General features: G+C 44.9%; 1 protein-coding gene across 3 annotated transcripts in view; it reads left to right on the top strand.

Moving 5' to 3' along the window:
• The window catches only part of LOC126354686 (collagen alpha-1(XVIII) chain-like), a 2,024,079-nt gene that overhangs the window by 1,084,480 nt on the left and 923,480 nt on the right, over positions 1-16,119 (top strand). For all 3 annotated transcript variants that reach the window (XM_050004490.1, XM_050004491.1, XM_050004489.1), the window contains exon 4: positions 9,158-9,439. In XM_050004490.1, coding sequence (XP_049860447.1) covers positions 9,158-9,439 — 282 coding nt within the window. The remainder of the gene's footprint in view (positions 1-9,157; positions 9,440-16,119) is intronic.

Here is a 16,119-nt window from a genome sequence, read left to right as displayed (position 1 = left end):
CTATGTAGGCGCGCAAGATTTAACTGAATCTGGACGTGGTGTTCCAGTCATTGCTCGAGCGGTTGGACACAGCGTCTCCGAGTTAGCCATGAAGTGGCGATTTTCCCGCACGACCTTTTCACGAGTGTACTGTGAATTTCAGGACTCTGGTGAAACATCAAATCTCAGACATCGCTGCGGACCGAAAAAGATCCTGCAACATCGGGACCAAAGACGACTGAAGAGAATCGTTGTACGTGACAGAAGTGCAACCCTTCAGCAAATTGCTGCAGATAGGAATGCTGGGCCATCAACAAGTGTCAGCGTGCGAACCACTCCGCGAAACATCATCGATATGGGCTTTCGGAGCCGAAGCGTCACTCGTGTACTCTATACGAATGCACGACACTGGCTTTACGCCTTGCCTGTGTCAGTAAACACCGACATTGGACTGTCGATGACTGAAAACATGTTGCCTGGATGGACGAGTCTCGTTTCAAACTGTATCGAACGGATTGACTCCTACACGTATGGAGACAACAACATGAATTCACGGATGCTGCATGTCAGCCGCTGTTAAAGCTGGTGGAGGATCTGTATTGGTGTGGGGCGTGTGCAGTTGGAGTGGTACGGGACCCCTGATACGTCTAGATAAGACTCTGACAGGTGACACGAACGTAAGCGTTCTGTCTGATCACGTGCTTCCATTCATGTCCATTGTGCATTCCGACAGGCTTGGCCAATTCCAGTAGGACACTCCACACGTCCACAATTGCTACAGAGTGGCTCCAGGAGCACTCTCGTGAGTTTAAAGCACTTCTGCAGATCACCGAACCCCCCACACCTGAACATTATTTATCATTTCTGGTACGTGTTGCAACGTGCTGTTCAGAAGACATCTTTATGGACAGCCCTGGAGGATTCACGGTGTCAGTTGCCTCCAGCACAACTTCAGGCAGCAGTCGAGTCCATGCCACGTCGTGTTGCGTGTACCAGTTTTTCTTTTCCTCTTTTCACAGTAAATCGATCTGTTTGCGCATCACGACACTGACTGCACTGCTTTCCGCGTCCCCCCCGACACACTGTACGTCCTTTCCACTGGTAGTGCTGCACCTGCCGCCTCGCAGTGGTTATCGCACGTCTACATCAAACACAGGTGGTAGTCACATTAATGTGACTTTACTGTGTATAATAGGTGTCGTAATAAATTCTCACCCTAGTTAGTTTCAAAAATTAACAAGGGGAACTTCAGGAACATCCGAATCATTGCCTTGGGAACCTCCTTTATGTGGCATTAAATGGCGCAAATTGGTAGTAAAATTTAGGAGCCAGCAGCTTGCAATTACTCAAAATGGAACCAACCCAGCTTATTACGAGTCTGTGCAGTGTAATGTACATCCCGCGTGTTAACTTTGGTAGAACGCGCTCATTCATCGCCATAGCAGTGTGACGAACGAGACGTGGGAGTCGGCGAGCCTGACGGACGGCGCAGCGCGAGCAGAGTGGGAGGGCGCCGTGTCGTGGCTACGAGTGCGCCTCACGCCGGAGACCAGCTCTCAATCCTGAATATACTCTACAGTCCCTCCTACTACCTCCTTATGAGGGTCATCCAATAATTAAACAAAAAAAAGTCGTACAGCGAACGTGGTGTACCAATTCATTAAACTTTTTTGTCAGTTTTTCCACCCTCAATCTCCATCGCCTTCTTGGCAATCGTACCATCTTCTTATCTTCTCAGTGTAGAGTTCCATTCGTTGATCCGTTAACCGACTGACTTTTCCTTGCCATTAAACTTGGTGCAACGCAAAGCTTCTCTCACAGAGCCTAAAGCCGTCGGCACACGGACCGTGCTGTCGAACGTTAACGTTGAGCGTGCCAAGTTGAACGTGCTGCCGAACGCTCAGGAACGATGCGACTTGTGCACACGAAACGTGGGCCCCAACGTGGTATACGCGATCACAACGCACTCCAGCGGCAGTTGACGGATGCTTCTCGTTCGTAAATAACACTGTTTACTCAACGGGCGCAAGTAAAATTCCCACGCTAGCTCTATTAAAACGCACATTTCCCCAACGTCCACGAAAAGGAAAGTACCATCTCCAATCAATAAGGACACAGGCTTATAAAAGTTCCATTACAGACAGTGCATTACAAATTTGGAATACCTCTCCGCATAAGATAAACATTGTTTCATCATTCTCACATTTTAGTAAAACCCCAAGGTCAGTCTTACTTGATCACTGTTCCTACCCAGTAGCAGAATCTTTGCAACATGTGTATTACGAAAGTAAAAGAAAAAGGAGCAAAATATCTTTATACAAGGTGCGCAAGCTGTCCTGTAGATTAAGCCAATCGAACAAAGTCACCACTCAAAAAAAGGTGAACTTATATTTACATAACATCAAATATTATAGTATATTTTTATATTAAACTAATAAAATTGCGCATGTTAGGAAAAATAATTTGGGAGTGTCAGGACCCGAACCACCGCCCCAACTGATGACTCAATCCAGGACAGTGACGGTACTCATTACGCCTAACGAACATCACACATCTTACATGTAATCATATTATCTTACCCTTTGATGGAAACCTTAATCGTAGATATGTTACTGAGTGAAAGTTAATCATAACGAATTGTACCAAGAACAATAAGTTTTTGGTGGATCTTCTTTGTGTCGCTTGCCTTCATATAGCCTACTCTCATAATATGCAAGTTACAATAATTCTTTTGCCACAAATAAGATGTTTCTCATTATTTTATTGGAACGAATCACACAGTTCACAACGGGTTTTCCAGCGATTCTCAATTTTCTGATGCTCAGAAACGGCATATATACATATAGGCTTGAAATAAATGCCAATATGGCGCCTCACAACTTTGTACTGAAGGGAGACGGCGTACTTGTGACGTAGGTAGCGTTGTGCCCTCTCATTGGTCAACGCTCAGACGCACGTTCAGAATATCTGACATGCTAGCTATTAAACTTCCTGGCAAATTAAAACTGTGTGCCGGACAGAGACTCGAACTCGGGACCTTTGCCTTTCGCGGGCTAGTGCTCTACCAACTGAGCTACCCAAGCACGACTCACACCCCGTCCTCACAGCTTTACTTCTGCCAGTATCCTTTCTTTCAGGAGTGCTAGTTCTGCAAGGTTTGCAGGAGAGCTCCTGTAAAGTTTGGAGGGTAGGAGACAAAATACTGGCAGAAGTACAGCTGTGAGGAAGGGGCACGAGTCGTGCTTGGGTAGCTCAGTTGGTAGAGCACTTGCCTGCGAAAGGCAAAGGTCTCGAGTTCGAGTCTCGGTCCGGCACACAGTTTTATTCTGCCAGGAAGTTTCATATCAGCGCACACTCCGCTGCAGAATGAAAATCTCATTTTGGATGCTAGATATTGCTCAGCACGTTCGGAAAGACTCCCGAGCGTGCCATTCCACGCTATGACGTCAGAAACTCGGCACGCTCAACGCTCAACGTTCGGATGTACGGTCCGTGTGCCGACGGATTGACAGATAAAACTCCGTTAGAGCAAGGTCAGGTCCATAATGACCATGAGATACCAGCTCCTATTCCACTTTGGCAATAGTTTCCAGAGTCCATTGTGCCGTGATAGTGTTGTGTTTTAATAAGAAGCACGCCATCTCGGATGCATTCTCTTCATCGAAGGCTTGTCTTCGTTCTCAGTACAGTGAATAATACAGACTGTTGATAGTGCATTTCCCCTCCGAAAGTCACCGAATATGGGACCACAGGCACCACAAAAGGCGGTTAACGTGACCTTACGGGTTGATGGCTGCGTTTTGAATTTTTTACTGACAGGCGATTCAGAGTGTTATCATTCCACGTTCTGATGCACGGTTCCAAATTATGTATCGAAGTTTCATCACTGGTTAAGATACTGTACAAAATTGCATCACATTCGCTGATGAAACGATTTTTGAGTTTCCTGCAAATGCGATATCACTGTTCTTTGTGGCGAACCCGTCTTGCTCAAGTCTTACTGAAACTCAGTTTGTTTTCAGTTAATAGACGAGTGGTGCGAAGACCCACTCGACATTTTTCAACAACTGCGAGACGTCGGCCGCCTGGACTACCTGAAACAACACGAGCTCGCAGCGCCGAGATCGCTCGTCGGTTGCGGTTTCGCGGACACTTTTATTTAAACTTCTTCTTCACGTAAAAACTCGCGCGATTCATGCAACTGATATCGCATTGTTTCTTCGTCCGAGAGAATATTTATGACTGTAACACTAACTCCCAAAGTGAAAACTGATTCACAAAACGCTGTTCTTTAAAAGGACACGCTTTCGGTGGATACACTGACTTAAGTAAAACATTATACGTCACGTTTACGCCACGATTAATCCAACAAGTCGCTAACACCATTCGCAAGCTTGCCTTAGGCTCTCACTTCCGTATGTATATTCATCGTCATTAGTGTTCTGCCGCATGGTAGGTCTTAACATGTAGCTCTCCACACAGTCCTGTCATTTGCTACCGTTTTTCTTCTAATTGTTTTCTATACTTATACCATCTAGTATCTTCCCGGTGCTCTTCTTCTACCATTCACGGTTCCCGCCACAGCATTGATCAGTAAACAATCTCTTCTCATCAACGCCAAACGCAATTACGTTTCCTCTTCCTGATTACCTTTGAAATTTCTCCTTCTTCCCCCACTCTTAATACGTCCTCATTCCTCAGTTGGTCTATCCATTTTATCCCTTCCAAGCTCCTCCAAATCCACATCTGAAATCTGTTCTGTTGTGTTCCTTTTCTCTTCGTGTCCACGTCTCAGTGCTCATAATGCCTTGATCCGCATAAAATATTTGGCAGTCCCTGTCCGTGCAGACACATAGGAGCCTCCTCCTATTATTAAATGACCTTGGCCAATGCTACGTGCGTTTTCTCCTCCTTCAGCATCTCATGTCTGCGTAATAGTGCTACGCAAATATCTGGAAGCACTAACACGCACTATATGTACAAGTTCTTAGTTTCCTTGCACTTACTTTTTTCCTATTATTTTCACTCCAAATTCCTCACAAGTCTTACTTAATTCTCTTAACATTTCAGTCATAGGTCTTTCGCTGTCTGCCAATAGCACCATAGCACCGCAAATCGAATAATTCTGTCCTCCTACCACTAACATACACTCTTCTTTCTCGTTTCAAACATATCTGAATAATATGCTCCAAATAAATGTTAAACAGTGATGGAGAGATACAGTAGTCTCACCTCCTTCCACTTCCAGTTTTCATTTCCTCTGTCACCTCATTTCCAATCTGTACTCGTATTTTCTGTCGTGGGTATAGGTTCTTAGATTCCCTCCATTCATCCTTAGAATGTCTCCAACTTAATGAAAGCAGTAAAAAATTCTCCTCTTCTTTCAATCTATAATTCTCAACAGCCCAGTTGCATCTCTTGCACTCCTTTCTCTTCTAAATCTATACTGTTCCTATGCAACACTTTTTTTTCAGTCTTCCGTGAAGTCTTGCACACAGTGTTGGAAAATTCTCTTTAAAACTTCCAGGATTTGTAGAGGGGTGTGAGTATATAATACTTCGAACAAGAACTCGTGTCCGTAAACGTACCGTTTCCGTGCTGCAGCTGTTTGAAAACATGCCTCCTGCGTAGGTATGCGGCAGTCACGGTGGCGGGTGGTTACGGCACATCGGTTGATGTCATTTGACGTGTATGCAAACTCCCTGACGAGTCTGTAACTTCGCTCACGTGCCTGTGAGTGCTGGAACAATATGGTCGAGTACACGTTTGCAGAATGTGCCGACGCGATCCTTGTGAATGGCGAAGCTCACGACGGAAGAGCTGCTCCTCTGCTTTGACAAGAACGTTCTGCACGACGTCCTACTCCTTCGAATACCCTTTCCGCCACAGTTACGCAACGGCTTCGAGGAAGGGTACCTTCACCGTCAGCAGACTTGATTGTCGTGCTCCAGCAAAGCCTTCTAGACACAAGGCCTACGCACAGCGACAACATTCGCACCTGGCGTCACAAACTGTTATTTATCTTATCTTTAGTCGGCAGTCCTGTTGGCGTGTATGTTGTGTTGAAAGTGTGTGACACGTGAAAGTGATATATATTTCATACAGTATTCGTCTACATTTCTTCTAAGTATCGGATACAAGTGCTGCGTTCCCTTTTGCCAGGGCAATTATAAATCCCAAAAAGGCATGAAAGTGCACATGTTTCGATTTCCCAAATGTGTGAAGTTGAGAAATCGCTGGATTGCAGCTATTTCCAGACAGCAATTTGTGTCTACGCATCATTCAAGGGTAAGTAAATAAAAAAATTTAGCGTGTTATTTGTTTCCATTGCACTTTTGGCAATTGTTTTTAAAAGCAGTTATGTATCATGTACCAGTATCATTTGTTTCTTAATTCTGGACCATTGCCGCGAGGTTAATACGAAGCTGGCTGTGAAATGTCTGTCATATTTGCAACTATTGTCACACAGGAGTTATACTAATTAGTTTGGCTCGAAAATGTTTAGTATTCCTTATCATCCCTACCAGATTATTGAGTTCCAGTAATTTTATTTCGAGGAGCTACAGAATGATTTTGTTCAGTTTTACATATACAGCTATTCGGAAATTTCAATTTGAGTTAACTGCCTTAGCAAATTGCTTTAATGGATTCAGTGTTCGACAGATTAAGCAGTACAGATAGCAGAATTTCGAGGGAAGTGCATTACGATTAAATTAACAGCACTCTGTGACACGAATTTCAATCAAGGATGTAGGAGAAACAGTCTTTTCATGTTTAAGGTCCTAAAGCTCAGGAGAAACAGGGAAATAAAATATATTTTCGGGTTTTTTGATTTATTAAACATTATGTTAAACATTACGTTTCGTGTGAGGTCATCAAATTTTGAAGTGGTAGGAAAATTTACGAAAATAGCCAGGGAAACAATTTCTTAAATTCTGTGGAAGCTCCAGCTGCTTCATTTAAAACCGAAAACGTCTGCTTGTTGTTGCATATATCGATTTTTTACTGCTAGAAAGCGTAGAAGACAGAATTTAAAATTACAGTTTGTATTCAAGCCTAGACATGCGCTTTCAAGGCAAATCGTCAAAATAGTTTTACATCTTTTACATCAGTTCTTAGATCGATTACTGCTGCTACAATGGCAGGTTATCAAGATTTAAGTGGGTTTTAACGTAGAGTTATAATCGGCGCACAAGCGATGGGACACAGCATCTCCGAGGTTTTGATGAAGTGGGGATTTTCCCGTACGACCATTTCGCGAGTGTACCGTGAATATCAGGAATCCGATAAAACATTAAATCTCCGACATCGCCGTTGCCGGAAAAAGATTCTGCAAGAACGGGACCAACGATGACTGCGCTTCGAAGCCCTCATACCAAGTGTCTGGTTCAGAGACGAGCGGTTGGCCGGCCAGGGAGGCGCTACTTCTCATCAGCCACCTGCCTAGGTCTTTGCTCAGATCGGAAAACTTACAGTGCCAGAACTGAAGTCTGCCTCCCAAACAACGTGTGTTAACCTCTGGAGCGTCGTTATGATACCGTCACCTCCCGGTCGCCTTAAAGCACACATTAAATTAAAATTTTCGCGCTCATTAAGTAATAAAAGTGTGTGCTAATTTTCAGAGATTCTACTACTTAATCGTACGCAATTACATCCCATTCTCGCTGCGGCGGCACCTGTGTTCAGCCGCGAGCACCGGGCGGCAGAACCTGACAACGCAGGGTACTCGACTTTGCCGAGTTCCCGGCTGCAATGCCTAGCGCTTGCAGTATATTTTGTTCAGAGACGGTTATCCGTTTGTGGGAGACCGAGGCAGGTTGATGAGCACTTACTGTAAGTTAATAATTGTCACACGCATCCTGCCAACACTGAGCTCGGCAAGGCGCTGAGAACTGGCACAGCGTAGCAGCTGCCGCCAGTTCAGCGTGCCTTGTACAGGCGTCGTGCACATTGTTTCACGTGTTCCAATTCTCGAGACATTCAATGTCAGCTCTTCAGGAATACCTGGTAAGATATTTTGCATTCTTTATCATAGACGAGAAAACAAATAATATTCCATTCACAGCCATGCGGTATTCTCGTTAATCGTTCTCCAAAAGACGAAAACGTATAAGATAGCACACTGACTGTCGCAAACTGACGACCTCGTCATCGATTGAGAGCTGGTTATATAAAGGCAGCTATAGTCGGTGACGCAATTACTCGGTACAAAGATCGTGGGATCGAAACTTACGATCGCCTTACATTGATGCGGTGGAAACTACAGGTCGTGTTCTTGCGACAGTGGGAATGTCCCCGTTTACGCCACAGCACCTAGACGCCAAAGCACAGGAGCCCCAAATTAATCTCCTGACGAACTTAAAAAAGATCATACCTTCAACAAATCATATTCACATTAAGCCAGAACGTCACTGACGTGTTTTTCGCTTTAGACCCCAGGAATGTACGAAACAACATAAAAGTCACAAAGAGCAGAGTGCTTGTATTTTAACAATATCACCTACAAAAATGAAGTGTGTTGGTAAAGAATCACATATGGTGGGTCAAAAACAACAGAGAAAAACTTCCAAAGAGACTTTAGTGCAATGCAGCGTCCTGCGTTGACCCTCGAGGAGAAGTAGTAGTCTTAGTGGTGCTACACCTGATCCGATGAAGGCAGCACAATCTCTTCAGGAGGAAAACTTGTGTCTCTTTTTGCTTATCAATAACAGTGATCAGGAGCAAAATTAATTTTCAACACCGTAATCCTCACATTAAATACTGTTCAATAATTCAATTATTTATCCAGTTAACTAATGTATTCTCCCATACATTGCAAGGTTAAGACAGGTATTTAACTTTTATCAGGAGGCCCATTGTCATCACGCCTTATATCAGAACCATCTTGCCACGGTACGGGAGCAACATGATACTTCCGCATTAGTTTTCAATATTGCCAAAATAACTGTGATTCTATTAAGACAAAAACTTTGTGTAACTAGGTAAAATGCAACTTTTTAATACATGCAAAGGAAACGACTGTCTCCATAAATGAATTTACTTGGTAAGGTTAATGGTTAACATCGCTAACTTGGCTCGGTATTTTGCTTTTTACTGCAGCGCCTTGTGCACAACGCAGACCCAGACGTGTTTCGACCCCTACGTCCCATCTCAAGTGCGCGCCGTTTCTGTTCTGCAGATCTCGGGCGCGGGCGCGGCGCAGTCGAACGTGTCGCTGGTGTACACGGACGCGTCGCTGCACTTCGTGTCCCAGACGGCGGCGAGCTTCGTGGTGCCGGCGCTGTGGGGGCGGTGGGGGCGGCTGGCGCTGCGCGTCACCGCCGACAACGTGACGCTCTTCCTCAACTGCCGCGAGCACGAGACCGCCCCCGCGCGCCGGCAGCCGCAAGAGCTCGTCTTCGACTCGGCCTCCACGCTCTACGTGGGGCAGGCCGGGCCCCTCATCAAGGGCGCCTTCGACGTCAGTACCCTCCGCCACGCGCTCCGCTCTGCTCCGCTCCGCGGCGTGTCGGGCTCGCTCACGTCCAGCCAGCGGACTGGTCCCACACTCCCCGCCACCGTGCGGTACACTTGCGAACGACCACTCTAAGCTACATCACGACCAAAAGCTACACCTCTTCTCCGCTTCTCACTGAATGCCTACTGCATCAGTGTACGGTAACATGTTGTCGGTATCAGGAGCACTGTCTGCAGTCAGAGTTAGCCTTAACCACCACATGGTTGCAGCAGTTCACTCAGTCATCTAAAGCAAAACTTGTACTTGTATGATACACTAAAAAAAAAAAAAATCCAACTGGAGACGGTTTGGTAATATAAGGAACCATGTTAGTCATAGCAAAATAACTTGCTTTTAGTAAGTGTAAGTTCGGAAAATACTTCCATTTACCAAATCCTCAACATACCGGGTGATCAAAATGTCAGTATAAATTTGAAAACATAATAAATCACGGAATAATGTAGATAGAGAGGTAAAAATTGACACACATGCTTGGAATGACATAGGGTTTTATTAGAACCATCCCATATTGCTAGAAAGATCTCTTGCGCGCGCCGTTTGGTGGTGATCGTGTGCTCAACCGCCACTTTCGTCGTGCTTGGCCTCCCAGGTCCACAGACCTCAGTCCGTGCGATTATTGGCTTTGGGGTTACCTGAAGTCGCAAGTGTATCGTGATCGACCGACATCTCTAGGGATGCTGAAAGACAACATCCGACGCCAGTGCCTCACCATAACTCCGGACGTGCTTCACAGTGCTGTTCACAACATTATTCCTCGACTACAAGTATTGTTGAGGAATGATGGTGGACATATTGAGCATTTCCTGTAAAGAACATCATCTTTGCCTTGTCCTACTTTGTTATGCTAATTATTGCTATTCTGATCAGATGAAGCGCCATCTGTCGGACATTTTTTGAATGTTTGTATTTTTGTGGTTCTATTAAAACCCCATGTCATTCCAAGCATGTGTGTCAATTTGTACCACTCTATCTACATTATTCTGTGATTCATTCAGTTTTCAAATTTATACTGACTTTCTGATCACCCAGTATTTTGTGGATATTTCTTTCCATAAATCTCTGGTGATTACTGTGGCTGTATGTGACATGCCTGACACGTCATTTGTTTCTGTTTGTTTGTATACTGTGAATTGTTGCATGCTTTCCTAGACATTATAGACATTAATTGTAACATTGTGCCGCAAGCAAATAGCACTTAACTTGTATTTACACTGATAAGCCAAAACATTATGACCACTGCCCACCGTGACGTTGGTTGCCGCCTGGTGGCTCTGCAAGCACATTGTGCGGGAACAGAAGCGCGTAAGCGGAGCAGAAACGGACGGGGGATCACCCTAGCGAAGTCATGGGGAGATACGCGTCTTTGTCAGTGGGCAGATTATTATTACGCAGAGCTACTGAACGAGGATCTCGGAAGCGGCGGAACAGGTCGAATGTTCACGTGCTACTATCGTGATTACATACAAAAAGAGGTAGGAGGACAGTGAAACCACCGCTAGCCGCCAAATGGTTGGACGTTCACGACTATCCACAGAACGTAAAGTACGATAGATGTTAATCTGCAGCATCTCTGCCGAAGGAGCACAATGTTGGTGCACGTACAAGTATTTCGGAGCACACTGGTCATGGACGTTGTTGTGCATGGGGCTCCACGGGAGACGACTCCTGTAGTTCATATGTTGACTCAACATCGTCAACTACGATTGCAGTGGACACGGAACCTGCGGGATTCGACCGTCGATCAATGGAAACGTGTCGGCTCTTCGACTCAACCACATTTTTGCTACGCTAGGTCGCTGGTTGTCTCCACGAACGCCGCCATCCAGGTGGACGGCGACTCGAGACGTGCAGCATTATGCTGTGAGAGACAGTCTCCTGCTTTAGCATGCGACCTGTCGTAGTAATCGGAGACACGCCGTCAGCTGCGGACCACCTGCATCCCTTCATCCTTGTCATCTTCCCCGACGGCGATGTCATCTTCGAACAGTATTCCGCGATTCGGAGCCAGAACCGCGCTGATGTCTCGGCGACTGCAGATCCTCTGGAACCCATCTGGGTCGCTATCGGGCGCCGTCGGTGTGTAGTAAAATCGGCGGTCCGTTATTTATGCGAATTGCACGACATGTGCGTAAACATGTAATGCCATATATCCCTATGAACCTGCCAACAAACTTTCGGTTCCCTAATACACAGAATCAGTGATGTATTTCGTTCCAGAGACAAACAAACTACCTGTCGAGCAGTGGTCATGATGTTTCGGCTCATCAAGTGTGCTGCGTTCAGCGCGCCCTGTACCTGCACCATAAATCTCGTTAAATAGTTTCGCAGACATCGAGCTGATCTCACCACGTTGTCTGTGACGCTCGAGAATAGTCTAACACATGAGGTATACTGCTTATGAGATGTAATTTTATATTTGGTGTGCACAAAAATTACACACGTGACCGACAAAAAATATGTAAATTTCAATCTCGCAAAGTCATCTTCCGTTTTCGTATCTACTGTGGTCAGTATTGTTTTCACTGTTTTGACACATTTCGTGTTAAACCAACTGTTAGATAGTTATAAATACAATTGTCCTTATTGATTATAAAATTTTCAAAACAGATAGCGGGTACAGTCGCTACCACAAAATACTCTTCATTGGACCGTAACCGGTCAATCAGCCGCCGCTGAGCTACCGCGTTGTGATTACTCTGACAAAACTGTATCGTGTAACAGTAGCTAGTCTTCGGTGATTCTTAAGATACTACATTATGAAATTCGTCATTCGAAGTCCGCAATCGTGGCACACTTCTCTAATTCACAGCAATACTGAACACAATTCATGTTGAGTAAACACGTCAGTTTCATTTTTTGCTGAATAGTTGTTCCGCTTCTTTGCCTTTCGCTGATGGGGGGGGGGGGGGGTGGACGAGAGGAAGATGGAGGCGGGAAAGGTGTCCGGCGGGGGTGGGAGGGGTGGGGTGTTTGTCGGTGGTACAAACATCCCACTCTTCAACCAAATCAAATGCGTTTGAAATACGTCCGTAAATTCGTAAAAAGATAATTAAAAAGTGAAAAATGTACATTTATTTTTAAAATCACCAAACAAATGGTTTTTATTCTTGGTTTTAAAAAGTAAACTGATCGTGTTCCGTTTTCGAAATAAAAAATGAAATAAAATAAAAATCATGGGCAGAAATTTCAAGATTTTAAAAGAATCACTGCACATTGACATTTAATGGCCTTGCAGTGTGAAATGATAGGAGAGGGAATTTCGAACGTTTTGTAGCGCAGTCGAGGGGTTGGGTTTGGGTTGGGTTGCTTGGGGAAGGAGACCAGACAGCGAGGTCATCGGACTCATCGGCTTAGGGAAGGCTGTCGGCCGTGCCCTTTCAAAGGAACCATCCCGGCATTTGCTTGGAGCGATTTAGGGAAATCACGGGAAACCTAAATCAGGATGGAGGATGGCCGGACCCTGGATTGAACCGTCGTCCTCCCGAATGCGAGTCCAGTGTGCTAACCACTGCGCCACTTCGATCGGTGTAGCATCGTAGAGTGTGAGTGTTATCGAAGTGGTCTAGTTGGATGTAACTGTGTCGATAGTTGTAGGTCGACGTGACTTATTTTTATGGGGCAGAGGGGGGGGGGGGGGGGGGAGAAGCGTTTGCGCTGTGTATTGGCATGTCGGCATGTCGAGGAAAGGAGAGAGCTCTTATACGAAAAGTGATAGGGAGGGAAATTCGGTCAAACGTATCTGCCTATAGTCAATAAGAATTCCTAGAGCAAGCTAATTCAAACTGAGCTGTTGATGGGCAGATCATATTAAATTCCGTCTCCGGCCATCCTGATTTAGGTTTTCCGTGATTTCCCTAAATCGCTTCAGGCAAATGCTGGGATGGTTCCTTTGAAAGGGCACGGCCGATTTCCTTCCCCATCCTTCCCTCACCCGAGCTTGCGCTCTGTCTCTAATGACCTCGTTGTCGACGGGACGTTAAACACTAATCTCCTCCTCCTCCATATTAAATTATTTGCGAGTATCTTCCTAGGGTCAGCAAAATAAAACGTATCCAGTGTGTGGGTCCGCGAGATAAACACGAGTTTATACAATGAATTTGTTGTAAGTGACATGTCTCATATACAGGGTTTTTCAAATATATTTTCTACAGACTTTGGTAACAGGCTCATCACACTAAAACAACGATGCTCATATAAACATATCCAAAAATGTTCTGTTTCTGTGTTATTAAAGTTTACAGTTTAGGTGATTGGATCTCATCAATACATAAAGTCATAACAAATTCTTTAAACGCCCTTCTCTTGGTGCACTCGTCGAATAATGTACTGTCGCGCCCTTTAAAATATTCACCGTCAGTTTATAATGGTTTTGTATGCTTCGATGATACGACGATGAAATCCTTCTTCTTACTTGCACGGGCAGATCTTCCTATAGGTCTTGGAGGGTGTTCGGAATGAAGTCCCTGCAAACAGCACCTGTATGAGGTTCTGGACGGGCGTATTGTCCTACCTGTCACCTACAGCTCCAAACAAAATATTTGTCTTAAATTGACGCTGATGTCTAGCCCGTACTATGGCATGAAGATCGGGATAGGCCCTTACGTGTTGCTTCTGGAAGGCTGTTATTTCAGCCCTTTTGAATATTGTCTCATCTGTGAACAAAACCGTGTTAGCAGTTTCTGCAACAAACCGTCGACAAAAGTTCTCCCGTTATGGGTGATCGGCAGGTGTAAGGCGCTGCACAAGTTGAAGACGATTCGGATACACGAGTTACTCGTAAAGCACCTCCATGCTGAGCTTGGGGTTGTACCACGTCTCAGGGCTATCTGGCTCTTCAACACCCCGTAGAACGTACTGTTTCTGATAAGGCATACGAGCAAGACGTGGTCCTCCTCGATCTATACTGTGTGGTGTTACGGATCCTGTGTCGGCAACGCGACTTCAGGCACTACCTAAGGGTGGATGACGCGGCTGTCATCAGACTGGACATGTTGTCTGATACAGCCGTGCAGCCTCGTGTCCGTTATTATTCCCGCTACAGTACTTAAAAATCATGTGCGGCTGCTTATTAAATGAGCACTTTCAGTGTAGTACTACCTGTGGTACACGTACACAATGGACACTTTGAAGACAGACGAATGACGAATGTGAATGAGTCACCCTGGTAGCGTAACGGCTTGTAGGATACACTCAGTCAAACGGTGTACAGACGAGAGAAGTAGTAGTGCATATGGAAACCCACTGAATATCAACTTCCCTTAATAACTTTCCTCGTTTGGTGTAAAGCACCCATCCCTACAGTTTCTAACATTATTTCTGAGTCACCTGAGTAAGTATGCCGATGGCACTTGTTAATACATAATCAAACAGGTCAACTAGCTACCGAAATAATAGTAAAAGGAAATCAGTTACTGCACATTTATATTTCACAGTAATCTATGCACGTGGAGAAAAACTGCGCGGAGCGAACATTAACGTTCAGAACAAACAACAGTCACGTGAACCATTAAACTCTCTGAGTTACACATGGTACAGACACGACTCGCCCGCAGCGAACTGCGAAGTATGCTGTAGAAGGTGTAGAAGTGATGCGACTTCTAAAGATCACAACCGAATCAGTTTTAGATGACGTGACAGAAACAAGCCATTCTTTACCCATGGAATAAGGAGAGCCGCTATTCAGAGATGTGGAACTTGGCAACAACGAGCAAGCCTTCGTAACACAAGACCCACTGTAATAAGAATCCAATTCCTAATCACCAAAGAACTGAAATAACAAAAATAAGAACAATGAATGTGGCATCAAACAATATCTAACATTATCGTGACGTTCCTGAAATGCACACGATGCCAATCTCGGTTAAAAGAAGACTCCAGAGCGAGACCTAGAATGGAATCCTGCATTCCTGGAAGAACTGTTCGTCTCCCCCCAGCCTACGCATCGTGCCATGAATGTCTCAAAGGACTCTTCGTTTTTGGTTTACTACCGTTCTATGAAGCAAAAAATTGCGCCAAAAATACCATCGTTCAATCGTGCCCAGTGGTTATCTGTTGAACCATCAGAGGGGAGGAAAATTTCCTCTCGAATGCACTGCTGTTCTGCTTTATGTCCCGGAGAAAAATCTACATCGTGATATTAGCGGCAAATCATAGCACTAGGCTCGTTGTTAGAGCATGAGAGAAGAGGAAGCGCTTATGCGTTGACCTTATAATCAAAAATATTTTTGAAATACCTTCAGCAGAACACCGAATCGCGAGAAAGGGCACTCATTCCATGCGCTACACAAATAACTGCTGCCGCTGGCGCCGCGAAGTCGCTTGAAGGCGTTATGTCGTCCGTCGGGAAACTGACTTCTCTTGACAAAAGTCAAAATTTAATAATGATTGTGGTGTTGCTCACGCTGCTAAATACTGCATTTTTGGGCAACAACAAAGTTATTACGTGGCAGGTGTCATTAGAGGACAGTTAATAAAGTCATTTCATGTAGTAATGAATAAACTAGGCACTCACCTTTTCTTGTTTCCAACGCTGGTCTCATTGTAAAATCTAGGTAGTGATGATTCCAGGCTCGGATGCAAAAAGGCCTACGTTTTATTCTGCTATATTCAAAAGTTTTGTAGAT

Source organism: Schistocerca gregaria, chromosome 3, assembly GCF_023897955.1.
Source record: "Schistocerca gregaria isolate iqSchGreg1 chromosome 3, iqSchGreg1.2, whole genome shotgun sequence".
Classification (NCBI taxonomy): domain Eukaryota; kingdom Metazoa; phylum Arthropoda; class Insecta; order Orthoptera; family Acrididae; genus Schistocerca; species Schistocerca gregaria.
Note: the sequence above shows the minus strand (reverse complement) of the source record. Positions and strands in the feature narration are given on the sequence as shown.